We start from the raw sequence: 24,591 nt of genomic DNA, 5'->3' as shown, positions 1-24,591 counted from the left end.
AAATGGAAAGGGCTAGAAACTCCTGAGAAAAAAGACTGGATTGTTAAAATGTTTGAAGTGGCAGAAATAGCAAAACTCACAGCCATTCTAAATGAAGAAAATGACGTTCGGTTTTTGGGGGAATGGGGGGCGTGGATGCATTATTGTGAATATGAGTTAAAAATGGGAAGAATGGAAGAATACTTTCTAATCTGATCCAGAGGATTATTTCTGATCTTTTTTATAATGATTAAGTATAAGTATATTTACTAACAGACTATGATTTTTTTTTTCTATATATAGTATTGATAGTTTATTAAGATTAGATTACCTACGACGGGATGAACTTTTTATTAAGAGGCAGACAGAGGTGAAGGGGAAGTCTAAAAACTTTTCCATTTTTCTTTTTTCTTTTTTTATTATATGATATGGAATTATAACAACTTTAAGTTAGAATTGAAATTTGATATTGTTATAGATGTTGTTCAATGTAATGGAAAACTTCTAGTATAAAACCTAATAAAAAATTTATATAAAAAAAAAAGAAAAAGAAAAGAGGGGCTGTTTCTGATAGAGAGGCGACTGGACAATACATAGCCCTGCGGCTGAATGTTGCAAAAATCCTGCTAGTTTGACTGAGCATTTCCTTTGTTTTCCTCGCTGAATTCATTTTTATTTTTGTGTGTGTCTGTGTCCCCACCCTGCTTCTTCCTGTGTTACATCAGGACACAAATGTTGGACTTCCACAAAGCTACCCGCGGGAAAAGGATCACTGCCAGCCCAAGAAGCGTGACGAAATCTTGTCCTCCCACAAGCCAAGCTGACTTTGACAGTAATTTTTTTTTAAGTCTCTGCTGTGACCGGAAATGCTTACAATAAAGCTGCCTCAGATCTTCAGGATCCACCAAGTACCTCGTGTGAGTAAATAGCTCACCCAGATCTTACAGCATAGGGCTGCCCCCTGCTTTGTACATGCAGAGGCTTTGAAGAACAGCATGGCAGGCAGGAATTCAACAGGTACTGCTCTTCCTCTCCAGCATGGTAAATAAAGTGGTGCAGGAAGCTACGTGGCCGTTAACAGCTCAGCAGCCTTGCCACAGTCAAAGAATTTAGACAAGTTATCCAGCTTGGGATTTCTAAAGTCCTGTGGCTGGAAACTGAACTGTATCTGCTTGGAAAATACTGCTCTGCTGACCAGGCTGAGACTAGTAATAAAAAATTTAGGGGATAAAAATTCATCCAGTCTTCTTTGTTTAAACCATAATGGTTCTGGGGAATTATCCACAACTGACCTCTTTTTGAGTGTGTGTTAAGTGCTGTCAAGTCGCTTCCGACTCATGGAGACCATATGAATCAGTGTCCTCCATAATGTCCTATCTTTGACAGCCTTGCTCAGATCTTGCAAATTGAGGGCTGTGGCTTCCTTTATTGAGTCCATCAATCTCTTGTTGGGTCTTCCTCTTTTCCTGCTGCCTTCCACTTTTCCTAGCATGATTGTCTTTTCCAGTGATTCTTGTCTTCTCATAATGTGACTAAAGTACGATAGCCTCAGTTTAGTCATTTTAGCTTCTAGGGTCAGTTCAGCCTTGATTTGTTTTTGTTTTTTTGGCAGTCCATGGTATCCGTAACACTCTCCTCCAACGCCTCTTTTTACGCTTGCTTAATAACCTTACTATACTAATACCTGTTGTCCTGCAGATCTTCTGGGAAGATGGCATCATCTCGGGCTACCGTCACCCCAAAAGCTCCGCCCTGGACTGCATCCTCAGCTCTTTCCAAATGAACAATGAAACCATCAACATTTGGACACATTTTCTCCCCACCTGGTAAATCAGTGGCATCTTCTAATTATGCTTCTGTGGATGGCTGGTAATTGATCAACCCGCTGCACTGTTGTATCTTACTGCATTTTTTGGCAATATGCTTTATGGCAGCTTCACAGCAATTTTTGTAGCACAGGAACCAACATACAGGTTTCAGTCTCATAGCCGCTTTGCTACAGACAGGAACTAGGAGATATTAGAAATGTAAAGTTTTGCTCGGTATCCCCCCCCCCCAGGTTTTTCCAGGTGGTCTGGTTCTCCAAGTGGTCTGGTCAATAAACAAAGGAGCACAGAAGTGTTGTTTTGTTGCTGTTCTACCTGCCCAACATGATATCTGTTAAGTCCGCATGGGAAGGATTCACGAGATCAGAGACTGAGTTCAACAACACAGCTTTATTTTAGAGAATACTGACCGTGATGGACAGTTGGTTTGATTCAGTATATTACAGCTTCATGTGTCCATGTATCTGGAGGGTAGCAACCCTGGTCTCTGGCCATGGCCCTCCATCTCCCCACCCCACTCATATTATCTGTTGTCTTCCATGACAAGCTTGGCTACCCTTGTCGATTGTTTACTTCATTGAGAATGTTCACAGCAAGGCAACAGAGAACCAAAGCAGCCTTTCTAGTCACATCTCTGTGACCCTGGAGGAATAGAAGAATAAAACAGACCAATCTGGAAGAAACAGGTAACCAGTGAAATTCAGTGGGAGGAAACAAGTATGTTTAATGTTCTCCCGTTGTAGGTATTTCTTATGGCGATTCCTGATGTTGTCCTACTGTCTGGATTTTTGGCGTGATACCTACAGTTGGCCCTTCCTGGCCTATATGTGGCTTGTTTGCCTCTACCCCTTCACATCCAGCTGTGCCCACACTTTCAGCACCATGTCGACCCACGCCAGGCACATCTGTTACTTCTTGGACTATGGATCGCTCAGCCTCTACAGTTTAGGTAAGGCAATGATGCAGATAAAGGGAAAGCAGCAGGGACCGTTCTTTGCAAGACCTCTCAAATGCTGTCCAGATGCTATTGGTGATCTAAGGTGGTCTGGTGAAGAATTGAGCTCTCTGGATCCAAGTGATGCTCACTGCAGGATTTCAGTTCTTCTGCAAGGACATTTAAATAAACTTATCAGACTTGAGAAGGGCACCACCCAAAACTTCTGTTCTTCTGGAAACAAATGTATAGCACAGTTTTGCTTAATCTAGCCTGCTGGATAACCTCAGATTTATTCTGCAGCTGGACAGCTTTGTTTATCCTGAGCTAGTCAGTAGCTCAGATCTTGTAAGCGGGTCCTATGGATTTGCCACAGGAGATGCTGAGGTTGGATTTTACATGCAGATTCAGACAGGCTCAGATAGCACAGAGCGTGATGTAATTGGACTAGGATCTGGGAGACTGTGGTAGTAATCCCCACTCAGCCGGGCCGGTCACACACACTCAGCCAAACCCACTTCACAGGCTGGTGGCTGTAAGGATAGAACGGAGGAGGAAAGAATGGTGTGAGCTGCTTTGGATTCCCACTGTGGAGAAAAGTGGGGAATCATGTCTAAATCAACAAACAAGAAAGGCTTAAACCTCTTCTGTTTCTAAAGCACAGGATTGTGAAGTCCATCTTGGTGGTGGAGAGTGAAGTCAAGTCACAGCTGACTGACTGTGTCCCTGTAGGGTTTTCAAGGCCAATCAGAGGTGGTTTGCCAACGCTTGCCTCTGCATAGTAAACCTGGACTTCCTTGGGTGTCTCCTATCCAAGTCCTAACCAGGGCCAAACCTGCTTAGCTTCCAAGATCTGATGAGATTGGGCTAACCTAGACCATCCAGGTCAAGGCGATGACCATCTTAATGGAGCACAATTAGTTAGTTGAACATGATTCTAGGAATGTGGCCACAAAGCTGGTATTTGTGAATAATCATTGCTAAATAAAATGTTGTGATGGGCTGTGCACATGGGCCTGTGTGTCGCAAGGGCTTTTGGGTGAGGATAGCATTGCACACCCTCGGGTTTCTATGGGTGGAGGCCAGGCCACCCTCAGTCAGGAGCAGCGGACAAGCTTCCCCACCACCAATGAAGTCATATATTGCACTCTCAGACGATTGGTCTCTGTAGCCTAGTTTTGTTTCTGATTGGCAGTAGCTGTCAGGCAGAGAAAATGCCTTTCCCAGCACTTTCTACTTGAGGCCTGAGTGAAACATGGCTCTGACGAGGTTCAGGAACTTCCCCATGCAACTTGTTTAAACTGTCCCGCAACCTGTGCAACTCACAATAACATGTGCTAGGTGACATGACAGTGGCCCTTGCAGATATTGTGCTATCTAAACACACATAGCCACTTGCACAATTGGTGCATGCTTTAAAAGACAACCAGAGGCCATGCAAAGTCCCCTGGGGGGGAAATTTGGCTCACAAGGATCACTTTTAAATCAGGCCTTAGATTCTTCAACTGGAGAGGCAAGGGATTGGACCTGGGACCCATTAGAAGCAAAGCATGTGTTTTGCCATAGAGCAAGGGATCCTCTCCAATTTGAAGCTGCCGTATCCAGAGGCAGGCAAATCAGTCCACCTAGCTCAGTAGTGTCTACTCTAAGGGCCCCCAGCCTTTTTGAGCCTGTGGGCACCTTTGGAATTCTGTCACTGGATGGTGGGCACAACCACAAAATGGCTACCACAAGGGGTGGAGCCAAACACAAAATGGCTACTGCAAAAGGCAGAGCCAACCACAAAATCTCAGAAAATGAGTTCATGCCTAAATTTAAGATTACCTCTCCAACATTTCAGGCAGAAGCTCTGTTTAACATTATCTCTTTTTAAATGAACATATTGGTTAACTTTTTTTTTTTTTGCATATACACAGCTTACCTTCATTTGATTGTGCAGACCCCCTTGGGAGGGTCTGGGGACAGTGGTATATGGCATGTCCTGTTCCCGAGAGAGGGTTAGGTTCTGCATTGCAAAGTATATGCTCCATCACCGAGCCATGGTTCCTCACCTTTAATCCCACCCACCAATGAATGAATTAATAGCAATAGGCTGGTGGTTAAACCCTGCTATCTCAGTACCTGCATGAGGGTCAGGTTTTACCCATCTCAGACTGCTGCTTATTGTCCCATCTGACTCTCAGTGGGAGCCACTGAAAACTGAATGAGAACTTCAAGGTGTGATAGCAGTGCCCAGTCTTAAGGTTGAGCCACCTTCTTCTCTGTCGGGAGAAAAGTGAAATCTCAGGGTGAGCCCAGAATCAAGCAGAATTGGCTGTTTTCTGCTTGGTTTGAGAGCTTTTGATGTTATCTCTCCTTCCCCTGTTCATCAGGATCCTTCTTAAAGACACTGGGCACAGACTGATTATTTCCCTGACCATCTATGTGCCACCTCTTACCCCATCAAGTGCCATAAGGCTACACCCCCAATGAGCCAGGCACCGCCCCATCATTCCCAGTCTGTACCCGAGTCTGAGCCACAAGAGAACAGGGCTTGGTCTACATGATACAGTTTACCACTTTCCTAGATGATGATATGATGTCTGACAAGTATGTTTGTTTGTTTGTTTCAATTTATATCCCACCCTCCCACCACAAACCAGGTCTCAGAGTGGCTAACAACAATTAATAAAGTACCTTTCAGTTAACAATAAAATACAATTTAAAACTGTGTGAAGCCAGGAAACTGGCAGCCACTGATCACAGTTGGGAGAAGGAGGGGGGACGAAGGCAAAAGAAGGAGTACCTGTGGTGATAGAACCAGTGGCCAGCCAGTCCCAGATTGTAAATAGAGATGGAACATAACTGCTGCTGCCCTCAACCATACGTCTGGCAGAATAACTCCGCCTTACAGGCCCTGCAGAATTGGGAAAGATCCTGCAGGGCCCTGGTCTCCACAGGCTGAGTGTTCCACCAGGCAGGGGCTACGGCTGACTAGGCCCTGGCCAAGGATAGCTGGACTGACTTTGGGCTAGGGACCACCAGGAGGTTTTGTGTACTGGAACGTAGGCTCCTTGGGGGGACATAATTGGAGAGGCAGCCATGAAGGTATGAGGGCCCCAGACCGTTTACTTGCCATGAGTGTTGATCATTGCAAAGGGTGATATGTGTTGTGTGATGTAAAAGTTTGCTTTTAAACCCTTTTAAAGCTTTTCCATCAGAATGTCTCCCCACAAGCACTACTTGTTGCTCCAGGGGTTCCATATCAAAGAAAGTCCTTGATACCTTTCTAAAGGAAGTTGTAGAAGCCATTATTTTGAAGGAAAGCCCTAGACACACAAATGGCTGGATAGTCTTCATTCTTTCAGATTCTTTGGAATCAGAAACCTATGCCCAACAGATACTAAGAGCCTCGTTCCTAAAAGAACTGTTGAGATCTAATTGCCATGGGCCAAAAAGATCAGGTGGGTTCCTGAGGTGGCAACAGATGCCCAGTGCACGTGGTGACCTTTCTAAGTGAACAAATGTGTCACAAGAAAGCAGGAGGTTCCCTGTGGTGAGTGTATCATGTAGACTAGACCATAGAATCCCCATGTGGAGAGAGGTGCATATTTTTTGCACCTCTGTGGCAGGCACACTGGAGAACCATGTGGAGTCACTCCCCTTAACAGCATGTGTTTGTCTGTTTATAGGCTGCGCTTTCACGTATGGAGCCTATACAATGCCCGATCGCTGGGTGAACGGCCCTTTGCACCATTACTTTGTCCCCGTGGCCGCCTTTAATTCCTTTGTCTGCACAAGCCTCTCTTGTTACTCCCGGTATGTAAGACTATCTTGCAGTACCCAGGTAGGAGCTGAAATGAATTGAGTTTTTGTGCAAATTCAGATGCAGCACTTTGAGTTTTGAAACATTCCAAATTCTGATAACTCAATTTTGTTTAAACCCAACCTTAAAATCTAACTATCAAATATTAAGGCATATTGTTTGGGTTAAACTGTATGTTTTTCCTATTCCCACCAACCCCAAATCCAGCATGGGGAGCGTTGTCCATTGAGACCAAATAATTTTTTGAGCAAATCTAAGTTAAAAGGTTAAGAATCTTCTGTCTGAATTCATTTCAGCTCTAAGTAAGAAATATGTTCTGCAAGCAGCCAGAAATAACCGCTTTCTTCACTTTCTCAGAATTTTCTATATATTTATACACACACACACAAACACAAGTGAAAAGTGATTTAGGAACTGATCTCTGTAGTCTGGAGATCAGGTATAACTCCAGGAGAACTCCAGGCCCCACCAGTAGGCTGGTAACCCTAGTTCACACTGGGCTGGTCTTTCTTGTTATAAATATCTCTGTCCCATTAAGTACCTGCTGGAAGATTTCTGGGAAGTAGCTAGAAACTGGGACTGAAGAGAAGGAAAGTGCTCTTGTTATCAGACGCACAGTGGTCTAGTCAGGATGGCCTCAGCAACAGGGCAGCACTGGCAGTTTGGCCCAGGGAAGCTGAAAGGGTGTGGAGGCAGCGAGTCAGCCTGGGTGGAAGAAGAATGGCTCTCTGGCCCAGGTGTGTTTTTTTGAGGCAGGGCATAGAGGAGAAGAGGGTGGAGCTTAACTCACGGGCCAGGTGTGAGGCTGGGGCTATAAAAAAGGAGGAAGGGGAAATGGGAGGAGGCTGGCAGGAGAAAAAAAACAAAAGTAGTTGGCAGGTTGCAGCGTCATGGCTCTTCTATGTAGCGCAGTGTAACTAGGGTTGCCAGGTCCCTCTTCGCCACTGGCAGGAGGCTTTTGGGGTGGAGCCTGGGGAGGGCAGGGTTTGGGGAGGGACTTCAATGCCATAGAGTCCAATTGCCAAGGCGGCCATTTTCTCCAGGTGAATGAATCTCTATCGGCTGGAGATCAGTTGTAATAGCAGGAGATCACCTGGAGGCTGGCAACCCTAAGTGTAACCCTGAGGTGGGGTGTAGTGAATCACACCTTCAGGGGTCTGGATTGATAAATAAAGCAATCTGCATAAGGAAACAGACTGTGCTTGTGACCCCATGGACTCCAGGTATGATGGTCCCTGATCCCAGAGGGTACTACCCATGGGGAAAGGAATAACTGATTTAGGGCTACTGTAAACTGAATATTTGTACTAGGGGAAAACAGTGATATATGGGGCAAAGAGTTATCCCAACAGTCCCAGACCTCCCCCAAAGTCTAGGAATGTGGTCTCTATTTGCAGGGGTCTAGAGGCTCTCTTGTTTTGGGCTGTTTCCCGGTCTCTCCCCCTGCTGCAAAGGTGCCAGCCACACCTCCTGTTTCCTGTTGCTAGACAACATTTCATAGAGGCTCCCCATAAAATCTCCCTTTTCTTCCTCCCTAGATGGCAGCATTCCTGGACTTGTAATTTTTTTAGATGCTAGCTTGTTGAACATTTATGTATTCCGTTGCACAAGCATTTAATAGGTTTTAACTGCTCCTGGGAAGCACAGAGGAGGACGTGTATGTCGTTGGCTGAGTACAGGTCATCGTCTCGTGGCTGAAAGTTTTGACGGCTTCCCCTGAGAACAGAGTGGAGGAGCAGAAGAGAGCTCTGATTAATCTCAAATTAATTGCTCTGATGTGTATCTCAGAATATTTCCTGCTGTAAATGACGCCACGAAACACTGAAGTATGGAACCTTACTTAACGTTCTCACAATATTGGATCTCAAAATGGCTGCTGCCTTTGGTTTCCATTCTTGGCTGGCGTTCTCTCAGGTTCCAAGTGCCAGATTTCCCTGTTTTCTACTAATGTTGGTTCCAGAGGGTGACCAAGAGGGGCTTATTCTAGAATTTAGACAACTCTTCCACAGGCACCCTTTCAACTGCTCACATGAAGGAAATTTACTTTGAAGGGTTCTTTTTTAAATTATTGAACACATTCACTCTCACACACATGAAGCTGCCTTATACTGAATCAGACCCTTGGTCCATCCAAGTCAGTATTGTCTACTCAGACTGGCAGCGGCTCTCCAGGGTCTCAGGCAGGGGTCTTTCACATCACCTACTTGACTAGTCCCTTTAAGTGGAGATGCCAGGGATTGAACCTGGGACCGTCTGCATGCCAAGTAGAGGCTCTACCACTGAGCCACGGCCCCTCACATGGGATGGGATCTTGAATTGCCACAAGACTTGTATCTTTTCCCAAGATGCTTTGTGGTACATGAACGGCCCTGCTGTGAGGGGTGCTGAGGTCTTTGGCTCAAGGTACCAAGAAGGGTGGCAACTTGGGTGATTAGACAGCTCTAATCCCATCAGGCACAATCCACTGGCAGGTACTTCTGAATAGGCCTCATTAAAATGAATGAAAGCTGCACAAGGACTTCCATTAATTTCAGTGAGGTTTGTACAGAAAAACCTGCCAGCGGAACGTGACCCAAGATAATCAGAGTAATGGGCCAGGTTAAGAGTTTTCCACCTCAGGCCTCTGAAAAACCCTTATTCCAGAATCTCATTGCTTGAGTTTCCCAGTAATGTCTTTAATTAAGCATAATTTTAATCTGGAAAATATTCATGTCAGATACTTTCCCCCCTTTCTTTAAAAAAACAAACAAAAAACAGAAAAAGGAAGGGGGAAAATAAAGGTGTTTTTTTTTTAAAGAAATGTGTGAGTATACATATAGAGAAAAATAGCATACATTAAGAGAAAAATATAACAGTGGTGGTGAATCTACACATATGTCATAGAATCATAGAGTTGGAAGGGACCACCAGGGTCATCTAGTCCAACCCCCTGCACAATGCAGGAAATTCACAACTACCTCCCCCACAACACCCCCAGCGACCCCTACTCCATGCCCAGAAGATGGCCAAGATGCCCTTCCTCTCATGAACTGCCTGTTTTTATAAACAGTTTCGAAATATCTAAAAACAATTCCATATGCAATTGCCATCCATATGCCATGCTTTCAAATCTTGACGAGTTCTAAGGTCTTCAGTCCACTGATTTACCAGAGGTGGGCGTTTATCATTCCAATGTTATAATATGAGTCTTTTAGCTGTATAAAGGACATGGAGGGTCCATTTTCGTTGACCATTGGTTAGTCTCCAAGAGACAGGCAGATAGTTTAAAAAGTACATAACCATCAGGCACTTTCTGTTCACACGGCCCTCTTTACCTTCTCAGAGCTCCTCAGATGCAGAAATATGGGCACAGTTTGTTGGCTGCTCAAACGCCTCAGTTTGTCAAATCCTGGAGAAGGAGATGGGGGCGGAGAGTTGGGCTACTGTAATATACTCGATATGGGACTGCCCTTGAAGACAAACTGCATTTAGTTCAGAAAGTGGCAGCCTATTTATTGTCAAGGGCTAGCCAACAGGGATATCTTGTCTATTTTGAAACAGCTATATTGGTAGTCACTTGGTTTCCCAGTTTAATTTTAAATGCTGGCTATGACCTTTAAAGCCCCTCAAGCCCTAAGACCCACAAACCCTAAGGATAGGGTTGTGAGGTAGCCTACTAGGGTTGCTAGGCTAGCTGACAACCAGCTGGAGAAACAGGCAGGTGCAGGGACAAGGAATTTGGCATCACACTAATGTATGATATAACTTTCAGCACAAAATCCAAAGTGATTGACTTAGGGTGGCGCTCCAGGTGAATCCTACAGTGTTGTGCTGATGCAATGATGTCACTTCCAGTTTCATGCTAGAAGAGATGTCATGCACTGGCACAACACCAGACCCCCTCCATTCCCCCCTGATGCCCTATGGAGCATTGGCAGGGATCAGGGGACCAAGGCTGGGAAGTCTTCTGCTATAGCAGGAGACCTGGCCTCAGGCTCCCATTCTCAAGGTGTGTGCTCCTGCTGCTTCTCCATGAAGCAATGGGAACAAAATGGGCCAATAAGTTGGTGTCATGTGATGCCATGACATCACTTCTGGTTTTAGACCTAGAAGTTATATCCCAGTGAGTGACACTGTAAGTAATTTCCCAAATCTCTATGGTTTCTAACCACAGACATTTGAGAAATTTCACTGATATCATGATGTCACTTCCAGTGTCACAAGATGTTTTACTGACACATCTAAATAGAGAATCTGGACTAATTTGTGCTATATAGTAAAGGTAAAGGTAGGTCCCCTGTGCAAGAACCAGGTCACTCCTGATCCATGGGGCGACGTCACATCCTGATGTTTACTAGGCAGACTCTGTTTACCGGGTGGTTTGCCATTGCCTCCCCCAGTGTATAAGGATTAATTTATTAAAATGCTCAGCCTCAGATATCTCCAGGATCTGTCTGATAAAAGTTTAATTTCTGGAAGTACAGATGAATTAATTGTGATCTGTCTGATAAAAGTTTAATTTCTGGAAGTACAGATGAATTAATTGTGAGTTCTGTTCTTTGAACTAAGACCAGCAAACGAGGTGGAAAACCTTCAGATAGTTTTATCTTTTATTGAAAAAAAGAAATAGTTCCCTTTATTAGACAAGACGTTAGAAAATATAACCATGCACAAATTAACCTTACAGCTGCTGCAAAAAGAAGTGTCAAAGTGAAAAAAGCTCTTACTGTTGCTCAATCATATTAAAATAACTAAAATTTAATGCTAACCTGCTTTCAGGTTGTCTTAAACTGCTTTTAGGAATTTTTCTATAAACCCAAGTGTCTGTCTGTCTGTCACACACACTCACACACAGAGAAACCTCACCTAATCTCTTCTGAGAGTTCTATCCAGAAAAATCTGATGCGATAAGCAAATCAACGCATTTTTATAGAAAAAGAGCAGTCTTATCTTGTGTTCAATCTTTCTTAACTGAAGCCTGTGATTACTGTCTAGATAAATTAATGGCTCTTAACTAAAGGTATAACTACTGGTGAAATAATCCAACGGGTGCATCTGATATGTGCTCATTATCTTTTCTAAAGCAACATTAGAAGGCCAAGCTTAACTCTTGATCTCTGTTAAAGGGCAATAAATCTAGTATTTCTGTAACTCTTTTAATTAGCTGTCAAAGATAAAAAGAGAAACCTTACGCAATCAGAGTTTACCGATAGTAGAACCTGATATGAGCCCTTGCAGCAGGGAAACATACACGATCTGCAGGACAAGCGATTAACATAAGAAAAGCCCTGCTGGATCAGACCAAGGCCCATCAAGTCCAGCAGTCTGCTCACACAGTGGCCGACCAGGTGCCACAGATTATATAATCTCTTGCTACATGGGTCCGAAACTGGGAGTGGTATCACATCATTCAATTTCAGTTTTTAAAGTCTCTGTCCCCTCATTGCTTCCAAGGGTTGCCAGGCAGGTCTGGCAGTGGCAATCCTATCTAAGGGCATCTCTTCCCAGATGTCCCTGTGTACTAACAACAGCAACAACAATCTCCTTTATTGGCATAAAATCAAAACATGGGGCGTCTGCATAGTAACATAACATTATTGCAGTTGAACATTTCTGACAAGAATAAAACACAATAGATAAAAGAATGGTGGAATTAATAAAAGCCCTTTACTTAACTTGCTGACGAACGTTCATAGCAAGTCTCAGGAATTGTGCCACAATCTCCAGTATAGCAGGAGAGTGATCCCTGTGTACTAGTTTTAGCTCTCTACCTGCTTAAGGTTGTCTACTTGGAGCCTATTGGAGCTTAGTCCTTTTCAAAAGTGGTGCCCATCTTGTAGAACATGTTCAAGGAGGGGTAGGGGCTTGGTCTTTCGGAGTTTTTTAGCAGGTGCTATAGAACTGTTTTGCCCTCACCTGGATGGCCCAGGCTAGCCTGATCTCCTCAGATCTCCGAAGCTAAGCAGGGTCAGCTCTGGTTAGTAATTGGATGGGAGATGACCAAGGAATGCCATGGTTGGGCAGAGGAAGGCAATGCCGAACCACCTGTTAGCCTCTTGCCTTGAAAACCCTATGGGTTCTCCATAAGTCAGCTGTGACTTGACGGCACTTTACACATACACATAGAACTGTTTTGTTTGCCAGGGCTTTTAATGGGGTTTAAGCTGCAGGTTTTGGGGGTGGCCAGGTTAACAGGGTTTTATTGCACTATGTAAGGCAGGGGTGGGGAACGTCAGGCCCGGGGGCCGTATAAGGCCCGCGAAATCATTTGCTCTGGCCCTTTGTGGGTCCTGGCAGATCTCTAGCTCAGAAGGATCTAAGACTGGTGATCCGCCCCCTCCCGGGACAGGAATAGCCTCTATTCAAGGTGGAGGTGAGTTTGTTTAGCTGAGGAAAGAAACCTTTTTCCCCCCTTGCGGAAGAGTCGTTAGCTGTGGAGCTGCTAGGACCACCCAAGAAACTGTTAACCCTTTCCCACCCAGGCCGTGGAGAAACTACGTGGCAGACACTTGGAGCCGTCTCCGGTCGTGCCTCTTAGTTAAATGTTTGACCAAATATAGCAGGTTAGTTTTAATTAAGCTGATAATTTTGTATGGCCCGCAAATGATGTTATAAATATCCAAATGGCCCTTGGCAGAAAAAAGGTTCCCCACCCCTGATGTAAGGTTTTAATTTGGAACTGTGTGATACCTTGAACTACAAGGACTGTCTCCTCCCGTACCATCCAGCCTACCAGTTAAGATCTTCCACTCAAGCCCTGCTCTCTGTGCCTCTGTCTTCAGAGGTGAGGTGGGTGGCAACGAGAGACAGGGCATTTTCTGTGGTGGCACCTTGCCTCTGAAATGCCCTCCCCCTTGAGGCTTGCCTGGTTCCTACTTTACTTTCTTTTAGGTACCTGGTCAAAATGCATCTTTTTACCCAGAATTTTAACTAGGGGTTTTATCAGCTTGTTAATGGTCTGCTTCTAGGGATAGTTTTTATGCTGCTTATGTCCAATGGCTTTAATTGTAAGCCTCCTGAAGCCGCATAGAAATACCCTAAATAAATGAAAGGCAAATTATTTTAGTAAAATAAGGTTTCTAAACAGTTGATTTCTTCACCTGCACCATTATTGGTTGACAAGAATCCGATAAAGGGGAGGGGAAAAACTGAGGGAGTTGAGGAAGCTAGGACCATACTATCTCTCTCTTTAGGTTCTTACACTCTGTGTCAACATCAGGCTTCTAGTCCTCACTTCTAGTCCCCTTCATCGACAGTGTCTTTCTTTTCCCTGATCGCTTCTTATCACTCCGCTCCAACATTCTGTTACCCTTGGTGGCCATCCAGATGCCCCCAGGAAGACCACCAACAAAGGCACAAGGGTAACAGCCCTCTCCCTATTTGTTATCCCCCCCCCGAAATGATTATTTATAGGTAGACTTCCTCTGAATAGAGAGGTTCTGTTTATCCATCGTGGCTGGTAGCCATTTGCAGCTCTCTTTGCCATGAATTTGTGCAGTCTCCCTTTAAAGACAGCTATGCTGCTATGTGTTAAGTACAAGCTGCTTTTCAAAGGCTCCTCTTTGTCTGTCTGTGGGTTGCTTTGGCTACGTTTCCAAGATGCATTTAATTACAACTTCCTTCTTTCTGACTTTCTCGGTCCCTAGATTCCTGGAACTGGAGTGCCCTCCTCTGAGCAAGACCTTGAGGACAGCAGCTTTTGTCTACCCTTTCATCTTTGACAACATACCGCTGTTCTACCGGGTAGGCTGATTATGGATAGGGTTGCCAGGTCCCTCTTCACCACCGGTGGGAGGTTTTGGGGGCAGAGCCTGAGGAGGGCGGGCTTTGGGGAGGGGAGGCACTTCAGTGCCATAGAGCCCGATTGCCAAAGCGGCTGTTTTCTCCAAGTGAACTGATCACTATTGGCTGGAGATCAGTTGTAATACCAGGAGATCTCCTGCTAGTACCTGGAGGGTGGCAACCCTAATTATGGAAGCAGCATGGCCCCCAGCACATGCTAATGCTCTCTCTCTGTGTGTCCTCTGTGCTGTGAGTAATAGAGAGAGCAACATTGGATTACCTTGCATAATTTAGTTTTTGCATCATGGGAAAAAGACAGTACAGCATCCAGGCCCACTGGTGTACCAATGTAATGTCTGAATACATGGGCAAATCCCTAGGTACTCAGTCCACACATGGGTAGGGTTGCCAGGTCCCTCCTTGCCACTGGTGGGAGGTTTTTGGGGCACAGCCTAAAGAAGGCAGGGTTTGGGGAAGGGAGGGACTTTAATGCCATAGGGGCCAACTGCCAGAGCGGCCATTTTCTCCAGGCGAACAGATCTCTGTCATCTGGAGATCAGTTCTAATAGCAGGAGATCTCCAGCTACTACCTGGAGGTTGGCAACCCTAACACATGGGTTCTGTGATTTTGCCAGGCACATTCTGAAAAGGCTAGAGACTTGCCCAAAAATGAGAGTTGAGATTTGCCCTGGTTTTTGTCTCTGATATTTGCAAGCCCTTGGAGATGGCTGACACAAATCTGGTATTTAAAGTGGCAATTCAGAAACCAGTGGAAGAACCTGTCAGTCTCCCAGGACACACTGAAGGTAAAACTGGCCATTCTCTCTCTTTTTCTTTTTTTAAAGAGCACAGCAGCTACAACGAATGTCTGTTTTAAAAAAAGACCATTTGGGCTTGGAATGCTGCTGTGGGGGCAAAGAAGGGCATCTGCCCCCTCCCCAGTGGAGTGGACCCACCTCTTTAAAAAACAGCCTATCTAGTTTGGCCCTTAGGCAAGGGTTTGGGTCAGAGTGTTTGTGCTTGATTTCCCCCTGGTGGTGATGGAAAGAGCCCTCAAGCTGCAGCTGACTTATGGCGACCCTGTAAGGTTTTCAAGGCAAGAGACGTTAAAAGGTAAAGGTAAAGGTCCCCTGTGCAAACACCGGTTCATTCCTGACCCATGGGGTGACGTCACATCCAGACGTTTACTAGGCAGAGTAAGTTTACGGGATGGCTTGCCAGTGCCTCAAGAGATGTTAGGAGGTGGTTTTCCCATTGGCTGCCTCCGTGTGGGCTGAGAGAGTTCTGAGAGAACTCTGGCCACAGATCACCCAGCTGGCTTCATGCGGAAGAGTGGGGAATCGAACCTGGCTCTCCAGATCAGAGTCCGCCGCTCTTAACCACCACACCACTCTGGATCCCCCTACATATGTTGATTTCAGCTCCTGAAATGTCATCTGTAGAAGGCTACAGTGGACTGCCAAAAAAACAAATCAGTGGGTTACAGATCAAATCATGCCTGAACTGACCCTAGAAGCTAAAATGACTAAACTGAGGCTGTCGTACTTTGGTCACATCATGAGACGACGACAAGAGTCACTGGAAAAGACAGCCATGCTAGGAAAAATTGAGGGCAGCAGGAAAAGAGGAAGACCCAACAAGAGATGGATTGACTCAATAAAGGAAGCCATAGCCCTCAATTTGCAAGATCTGAGCAAGGCAGTCAAAGATAGGATGTTTTGGAGAACATTGATTCATAGGGTCGCCATGAGTCAGAAGCGACTTGACTGCACTTAACACACACACACACACAGAAGGCTACACTCTCATCAGCTACCTAGCTGTTCACCTGGTTTCCCCTCCAGATTAATCCCAAGTAAATCATTTTATGTTTGCTTTTTTTTGTGTTGTTACTATGGGTTCGTTAGAATAATTGTTTCCTCACTTGCCACCCTCAATAATCTTGATTCCTTCCATTGCTGGCTCACATTTCTTCTTCTTTCAGCTTTTCTTCTGTTTTGATGAAGACTGTACTTGGAATGACGCCATAGTCGGTTACTTCTATCACCTTTTCTTCGCCCTCCTCACCGGCTTCCTCTTTGCATCCCACCTGCCGGAACGCCTGGCTCCAGGTCGCTTCGATTACATTGGTAAGAGCAGGGCTGTGGCTAACCTTCCTCACTAGATGGCGCTATCTTACTTCCTGGTGGGATTACAGCTCATCTGCAGACTAAAAATTAGTTTCCTTGAAGAAAACGGATGCTTTGCAGGCTGGATTCTATGGCATTGTACCCCACTGAGGTCCCTGTCCTCTCCAGGCTCCACCCCCAAATCTCCAGGAGTTTCCTAACCTGGATCTGGCAACCCTATCCCCCTCTGGTAGCCAGGGGGGGACCTGGCAACCCTATTCCATAAACCTCACACCAATCCAAGTGTTCACATGTATTTTAGCGTATCTGAATCATTAATCCTCATGTTTCTGAGGTCAAATGAATAAGACCTGACCTGGCTAGCCCAGCCTAGCCCAATCTCATCAGATCTCTGAAGGTAAACAGGATTGGCCCTGGTTAGTACTTGGACAGGAGACCATCAAGGATTTGTGAAAATCACTGAAGCTGCAGCCTACAATACTGTCATAAGAGAGACTAAAACCTTTTTGTTCAAATGTTTATGGGTCTGTCCCATATTTGCCACAGGTACAGTTAAATAGACCTGCGCTGGGAATTCTGTGTTGATACTGTTATTTATTTATTTATTTCATTTATACCTCACCTTTCTCCCCAGTGGAGAAACAGAACTGTTCCTAAGTATGCAGGGGCCCAATCTGTATTGATGCATGGGTAGAGTGGGCTGAAGCCTTCCCCCTGTGCCATTTTCCTGACTTAAAAGGGCCCTGGGGAGCCGTTATTTGGTCCCTTCCTCAGAAACTTGGGAAACTTTATTTCTGTCCCATCTGTATTGCCCAGGCTAGGCCGATCTCATCAGACCTTGGAAATTAAGCAGGGTTAGTTAGCCCTGATTAGTACTTGAATGGGAGACCACCAAGAAAGTCTAGGGTGCTACCCCGTAGCAGTGGCAAACCCCCTCTGAATGTGTCTTGCAAACCCTACAGGGTCGCCATAAGTCAGGTGCAACTTGATAGCACTTTCCACCACCACCCTGTTACTCGAACTGGAACCAGAGAGGGGGGAAATTAGCTTGTTAACAGTCTCCAGCCAGATAAACAAAAGGATCTTTTGTCAGTGCATGGGAAGGTTTTATTCCTGCACAATGTTCCCAAGAGAAAGAGTAACAAACTGATTCAAACTTAATGAAATATTTACTTGTTAGCACTCAGACACACAACTAGAGGTAGACCAAAACTGCAAACCTTTAAAACCACAAATATAACCACAGGTAAAACCAAGGATAAACCCCCCCTCTCTCTCCCAATAAACACACACATGCACTTACTATGAAGGTTGGGTGAGGATGGGGGAAGAGACAAAGCTCGGGAGGGAAGGAGGTTCAGAAGGGCGATACTACCTGACTCAAGGTGAGTGAGAAGCGGAGGATCAGCATGAGTCCGTGCAGCAGAAGTCCAAGGTGGCAGGTATTGAGGAGAGAAAGGGAAGCCCGCAAAGCAGTTGCAGGGGTATCCAGGTAGTGGGAGAACCGGGCACACTTTTGCCGACTTGGGCTAGTCCTTATATGAGGAATAGCCCTGTAGCTCAGCATGGGATCCCACTTTCCCAGGATCAAGATTGATCCAAGAAATAAATTTTGAATGTGATGGGGCAGTTTGACAATATCTGTTACCCAAATCGGACAGAAAGGTTAGGAAGTAACACTTGACATTCCAAGGTGGGGATTGTTCCTGTTGGCAGCAGAGGACAGGGCTCACAATAATGGGTTTAAATTGTGGGTGGAAAGGTACTGGCTGGATATTAGGGAGAAAATTTTTTGAGTTTGACAGTGGAATCAGCTACCTAGGGAGGTGTCGAGCTCCCCCTCACTGGCTGTCTTTAAGCAGAGGCTGGACAAGCACTTGTCAGGGATGCTCTAGGCTGATCCTGCATTGAACAGGGGGGTGGGCTAGATGGCCTGTATGGCCCCTTCCAACTCTATGATCCTTTGTTTTAGCATATCAACAAAGAACTGTGTATGAAACAATGGTAAAACATTCTTCATGATGGCTTATCCTGAGTCGATCAGATGTTATGCTGCTTTGATGGATCGGAGGTGATCTTTAATGGTTCATATTGCTCTGATGAAGTACCCCTTGAAGCAGGGATATGATCATATTATGCATGCCTGGGAGCTGGTGGGAGGGAGTATGTAAACGCTTTATGCATCCTGCCTATGTGCTGAAATATGCTCTGGACATGGCAAACCAGATGTGTTCTCTGAAACCTATCCCAGGGATCCCCAATGCACTTAGACTTTCAAGGCCTTCAAAACAACTAAGAGGAGACTGGGGATCAAATTGGGGTCTCTCAACTGAGGAAAGGACAGGGGCTGAACAAACCCATCTGTACATCATCAGATCTGACCTGGGCCCTTGCACATCTGGGATTTCAGTTATGCAACCAAAGAAATTCCAGCAGGTGTGTGTCTGACAGGATCTGCGGTGGACACAGATCACACCTGCGGACATATAGTTAGAACCTCAGAAGCTGGCATCCAACTAATGAGAATGGCGAGCTCCCCGGGGCCATTTTAGATTGGGGAAATGGTGTGAGTGGAAAGGCTTAACCCCCCCTTCCCATGTGCCATGGGACTGTTGGATTATGAGGGCTTTGCTGTGCCCAAATCCTTGTTAAAGGCTGTTGTGCGTAGAGAAGCCCAATCTAAACCTCTGGTTGTGCCAAGAACAAAACTGCTCAGAGCCTTTTGTCTGTTCAACTAATATACTTCATTTATTGTAGGAAATCCATTTCTGGATAGAATAGAGTAAAACATAGTCTCTCAGCCTGACAAACACTTGTGACTTCTCACTGAGCAGGAACAAAACAGTATATCTGGAAAAATCATCAAGAAAGGTTAGAAAATACCTAAAGCCGCCAATGGTTGGCATTGGTAGTGGACCGCAGACATCTCTGTGAATCAGGTCCAGTGACTCCTTTGCTCTCCAGTTTGTTGTTCCCTTTGGATTTAATGCAACAGACACAGTTAGTATCAAATTCACATTAAGCTAGAGTAATGCCTTGAGTCAATCCTTCCCTTTGTAATTCCTTAACTGCATGAAAATGTGCATGTCCCAAACACCTGTGCCAAAGGTGTATACATTTTGCTAGATTGCATGATTTGGCAATATTTATCTCTTGCTTTGGAAATGTCATCACATCATTCATTTAAGTCTGCTTCCTGTGGCAGGGCTTGGATGCCCTCTTTTATATAGTAAAGGCCTTGGCATTTAGTAGCAATCATACAAAGTCTCCCATTCTTTGAAACTGTACATTGCCCATTCTTAACACTTAAATTCAAGCCATCATCATCCAGTTCAGAGACAGAGATCAAACTGCTGGTAAATTCTGGAGTATACAGCACATTCTTCAATAGAAAAAGTCACACACTTTGCCATTTGGTAACTTGCAATGGATAATTCCATCCCCCTTTTGCATTGCATTAACACACACACCGTTTCAAAGATAAACAGCCTCTTTGGGAATATCAGTTCAGTAAAGAATTCCTCTTTGTTGCGTGCACCTAAGCTCCTGAATCCAAAACAAAGTAGCGAGATTCATTTATATTGTTGCTTGCCAAATTTAACTCTTTAGGTACTAAAGCTTACTCTGTGTGTGTGTGTTCTGTGTTCTGTGTGCTTCTGACTCATGTTGACCCTATGAATGAAAGTCCTCCAAAATGTCCTATCTTTGACAGCCTTGCTCAGATCTTGCAAATTGAAGGCTGTGGCTTCCTTTATTGAGTCAATCCATCTCTTGTTGGGTCTTCCTCTTTTCCTGCTGCCCTCAACTTTTCCTAGCATGACTGTCTTTTTCAGTGACTCTTGTTGTCTCATGACGTGACCAAAATATGACAGCCTCAGTTTAGTCATTTTAGCTTCTAGGATCAGTTTAGGCATGATTTGATCTATAACCCACTGATTTGTTTTTTTGGCAGTCCACGTAATCCGTAACACTCTCCTTCAACACCACATTTCAAAAGAATCTATTTTCTTCCTATCAGCTTTCTTCACTGTCCAGCTTTCACACCCATACATAGTAATAGGGAATATGATGGCATGAATTAATCTAGTCTTGGTGGCCAGTGACACATCCTTACACGTCAAAATATTTTCTAGCTCCTTCATGGCTGCCCTTCCCAGTCTCAATCTCCTTCTGATTTCTTGGCTGCAGTCTCCCTTTTGGTTGATGATGGAGCCAAGGAATAGAAAGTCTTCAACAATTTCAATTTCCTCATTGTCAACCTTAAAGCTGAGTAATTCTCCTGTAGTCATTACTTTTGTTTTCTTGATGTTCAGCGGTAGTCCTGCTTTGGCACTTTCTCTTTTTACTTTCAGCAGTAGTCATTTCAGATCTTCACTATTTTCTGCAAATAATGTAGTGTCATCGGCATATCTCAAATTATTAATGTTCCTCCCTCCAATTTTCACTCCACCTTCATCTAAATCTAATCCAGTTTTCCTAATTATATGTTCTGCATAAAGATTGAAGAGATAGGGAGATAAAATACATCCTTGTCTGACACCTTTGCCAATTGGAAACCATTCCGTTTCTCCATATTCTGTTCTAACTGTGGCCTCTTGTCCAGAGTACAGGTTGCGCATTAAAACAATCAGATGTAGTGGCACACCCATTTCCTTTAAAACCAGCCATAGCTTTTCATGATCCAAAAGCTTTGCAGCTTATGAGTCAAAAGCTTTGCAGCTTACTCTGAGTTTACCACAAAATCTTAAGTCCAGGACTGTGGGCTTTCCAAACCGGGTAGATCCAGAACTCTGGGCTGGTACCCTTAATCTGTTGGATCCAGAACACTGGTGCCCACAACCTGTTGGATTATGAGGGCTTTGTTGTGCCCAGATCCTTGTTGTGCGCAGAGAAGCCCGATCCAAACTTCTGTGTGTGCCAGGAACAAAATTGCTCAGAGCCTTTTGTCTGTTCAACTAATATACTTAGTTTATTGTAGGAAATCCATTTCTGGATAGGATAGAGTAAAATACAGTTCCCTATCTATTCTAACTAACTAGGATGGAGGGAGATCCAGGACTTGCGTCCTTCCCTCACAGCTGCAAGATGGAGAAGAGGTGCCGGTGTGGGGGAGGAAGTGAGGAAGAAGCAGGAAGGAAGGAAGTTTCCCTAAGAGTAGCAATCTACACATCAAAGGGATAGGTCAGAGCAGTAGAGAAAGGATGCCCCAGTGTCTTTTCCCCTCTATCTCTCTGACTCACTAGTCTTGTCCCCCTCTGGAGTCTGAGGTTAAGAGACAGCGCAAAGTCCTTCACTTCCAACAGGTACTGGTCTGAATTGGGCCCCTGTTGCATCTGGTGAGTTTTTAAAAATGCTGGGAGTCTATGGGGGATGTTTAGTGTATTATCTGGTCGGAGCCTGGTATTGCCATGGGCAAGGGGCAGCTCAGCAGTCCTTGTAATACAGAGCTTTCAGTCATCACAATACCAGGCATTTTGCTAATAAACAATAATTTTGAGATTTCTCCCCCATACACTTTTAAGCTTCCCTTGGGAGACATAAGGACTAGAGATTTGGTGTCAATTTTTTTTTAAACAGAAAAAAGGCTGAGATTCTCAGGATGCTGAATTCTTTGCTTCTGTGGGGCTCATGTTGAAACGTAGAATATATACACTTTCAGGTAGCCACTCAAGGTTGACTCAGCCTTCCATCCTTCCGAGGTTGGTAAAATGAGTACCCAGCTTGTTGGGGGTAAAGGGAAGATGACTGGGGAAGGCACTGGCAAACCACCCTGTAAACACAGTCTGCCTAGTAAACGTCGGGATGTGACATCACCCCGTGGATCAGGAATGACCCGGTGCTTGCACAGGGGACTACCTTTACCTACCAGCTAGCACTGACTGTTCTTTTATTACTTTTTCTGTTCTCACCCCACCACAGGGCACAGCCACCAGCTGTTCCACATCTGCGCGGTGGTGGGCACCCATTTCCAACTGGAAGCCGTCTTGTGCGACTTGCACTTGCGCCGGGACTGGCTGAGCACCCATGCGCCGGTGTCCACTTTCACGTGCACTTTCGCCACCCTCGGCACCGCCCTGCTGGGGAACCTGGTTCTGATTGCGTTCTTCACCGTCACCCTCCTCCGCTCCTCCGTCACCGCCACGATCCTGCAGAGCACGCTCTCCGAGGCGGAGCGACACAAGGACAAGTGACCGTCCTCAAGGACAGCTGTTTTGGTACCGAGGGAAAGGGAGGGAAGCTTCTTTTTTGCTCTGGGTTCTTAACTTCCGAACACTTCGGGTTAGTTGGCTTAGCCCGGCGCACCTTATACCTCAATATGATGTATCTGGAGGAATACAGGACCCTTCCTAAGAGGACTCTCAAATTTAATGTGTCCCCTAACTGAGCACCTTAAAAAGAGAAACTTTGGTTGGAGCCATGCGGCTGAATGGGTTGGAAGGACTTGTGTCCCCAGTGTTCTGTGCATAAAAGAAGAAGAGTTGGTTTTTATATGCCGACTTTCTCTACCACTTAAGAGAGACTCAAACAGGCTTGGTGTAGTGGTTAAGAGCGGTGGTGTCTGATTTGAAGAACTGGGTTTGATTCCCCACTCCTCCACATGAGTGGCAGAGGCTAATCTGGTGAACTGGATTTGTTTCCCCACTCCTACACATGAAGCCAGCTGGGTGACCTTGGGCTAGTCACATCTCTCTTAGTTCTCTCTCAGCCCCACCTACCTCAGAGGGTGTCTGTTGTCGGGAGGGGAAGGTGATTGTAAGCCAGTTTGATTCTTCCTTAAGTGGCAGAGAAAGTCAGCATATAAAAACCAGCTCCTCCTCCTCCTCTTACAATCCCCTTCCCCTCCCCACAACACACACCCTTTGAGGTAGGTGAGGCTGAGAGAGCTCTAACAGAGCTGTAACTTGCTCAAGGTCACCCAGCTGGCTTCGTGTGTAGGAGTGGGGGAAACAAATCCAGTTCACCAGACTAGCCTCTGCTCCTCATGTGGAGGAGTGGGGAATCAAACCCGGTTCTCCAGATCAGACTACCGATCCAAACCACCACTCTTAACCACTACACCACTACATAGGAGGAAATGCAGTCAAGTGTTTTCCACCCTTTCCATCGTATTGGTGAGCAACTTACATGTACCCCTCCAATGGAAGAGAAGGGGTTGCCGGAGGTGATGCATAGGCCTGCTTGCAGTCCGGAACAGCCAAAACTGCCTTAAGTCTTTTATGCGTGGGAGTTTTACCTGTAATTGTCTCAGCTTTCATTACAGGGCCACAGAAACACGGATTTAGATTTCTCCTTCCCAGTAAGCTCTGCCTTCAGGGCTTAAATTCTAGAGCCCCAGGACATCCTGCTCTTTCATTTTGAATGTCTGCAGGCAGGCTGTGGTTGTTCAGTATGGGTAGCAAAATATTGCACATTATACCCAGAAAGGCCCTTTCTGTCTCTGGGATTATCCCAGAAATCCGATTGGGCATTTGGCTCTAATTCATTCCCGATATCTCCTCCTGGAGATGTGGAAAGAAGTCCTGGGTCCCCCTCAAAGCTGGGTCCCCACGTGGACCGAAATGAGAAAATCTCGCCGTATGGCTTTCCCTATACTGGCAATGAAGCACCTTTAAAAACTCCAAGGCAAAGTTCTGGCTGGTGACCGAAGATTATGTGGCCCTTGTGGAATTTGTGCCTAATTCCCACTGTAACCATAATTAACAGTGTTTAGTCTTTTGCTGTTTGCTTGGATATATGCCAGCCTCAGGAAAACAACAATTAACATATAGTTATGTGCTCCCAATTTCCTGAGCTGTAGAAACTTCTGGGAGCAGCTTTTGCCGATTTCCTTGTGAGGCAAGCGTACTAGGAGCCTATGGTCCACCATGTAACAAACTGATTTTTAACAATATACAAGTCGAGCAGGTGGAAAACAAGCAAACTAGTCCCGAAGCAATATTAACCCCCTAAAACAACTGCAACTCCCTCAAGTCTGCTCTTTAATACTGATAACAGCTTTCTTCTTGCTAGGTTACTAAGGTTTCAAAAACCTTCCACAACTGGGTTTTTAATGTAGAGATTTGTCGGAGGGACCACTCATGGCCATTAAAGGGCCCCCACGATCAGCTTAGCAGACCATGCAGGAACCCAGAAAGAGCTCTTTATTCAGTGAAAGAG

The 24,591-nt window shown here is 45.2% G+C and overlaps 1 protein-coding gene across 1 annotated transcript; it reads left to right on the top strand.

The window, feature by feature from the left end:
* Positions 1-819: 819 nt before the first annotated feature.
* On the top strand, positions 820-22,625 carry PAQR6 (progestin and adipoQ receptor family member 6). Its single transcript, XM_056853263.1, has 7 exons — positions 820-896; positions 1,678-1,805; positions 2,549-2,754; positions 6,411-6,537; positions 14,170-14,266; positions 16,290-16,434; positions 22,354-22,625. The coding sequence occupies exons 1-7, from the start codon at positions 846-848 to the stop codon at positions 22,623-22,625; spliced, it is 1,026 nt and encodes a 341-aa protein (XP_056709241.1). The 5' UTR covers positions 820-845.
* The last annotated feature ends 1,966 nt before the right edge of the window (positions 22,626-24,591 follow it).

This window comes from Euleptes europaea, chromosome 7, assembly GCF_029931775.1.
Source record: "Euleptes europaea isolate rEulEur1 chromosome 7, rEulEur1.hap1, whole genome shotgun sequence".
Classification (NCBI taxonomy): Eukaryota; Metazoa; Chordata; class Lepidosauria; order Squamata; family Sphaerodactylidae; genus Euleptes; species Euleptes europaea.
The sequence above is the reverse complement of the archived record's forward strand: the minus strand, read 5'-3'. Positions and strand labels throughout refer to the sequence as shown.

Excerpts from the sequence above, each read along its gene's own strand:
- PAQR6 (XM_056853263.1), top strand. The coding sequence starts at position 846 with ATGCTTACAATAAAGCTGCCTCAGATCTTCAGGATCCACCAAGTACCT. Across the intron at positions 2,755-6,410 it reads GCTCAGCCTCTACAGTTTAG|GCTGCGCTTTCACGTATGGA; the intron begins GTAAGGCAATGA and ends GTCTGTTTATAG. Across the intron at positions 6,538-14,169 it reads AGCCTCTCTTGTTACTCCCG|ATTCCTGGAACTGGAGTGCC; the intron begins GTATGTAAGACT and ends CTCGGTCCCTAG.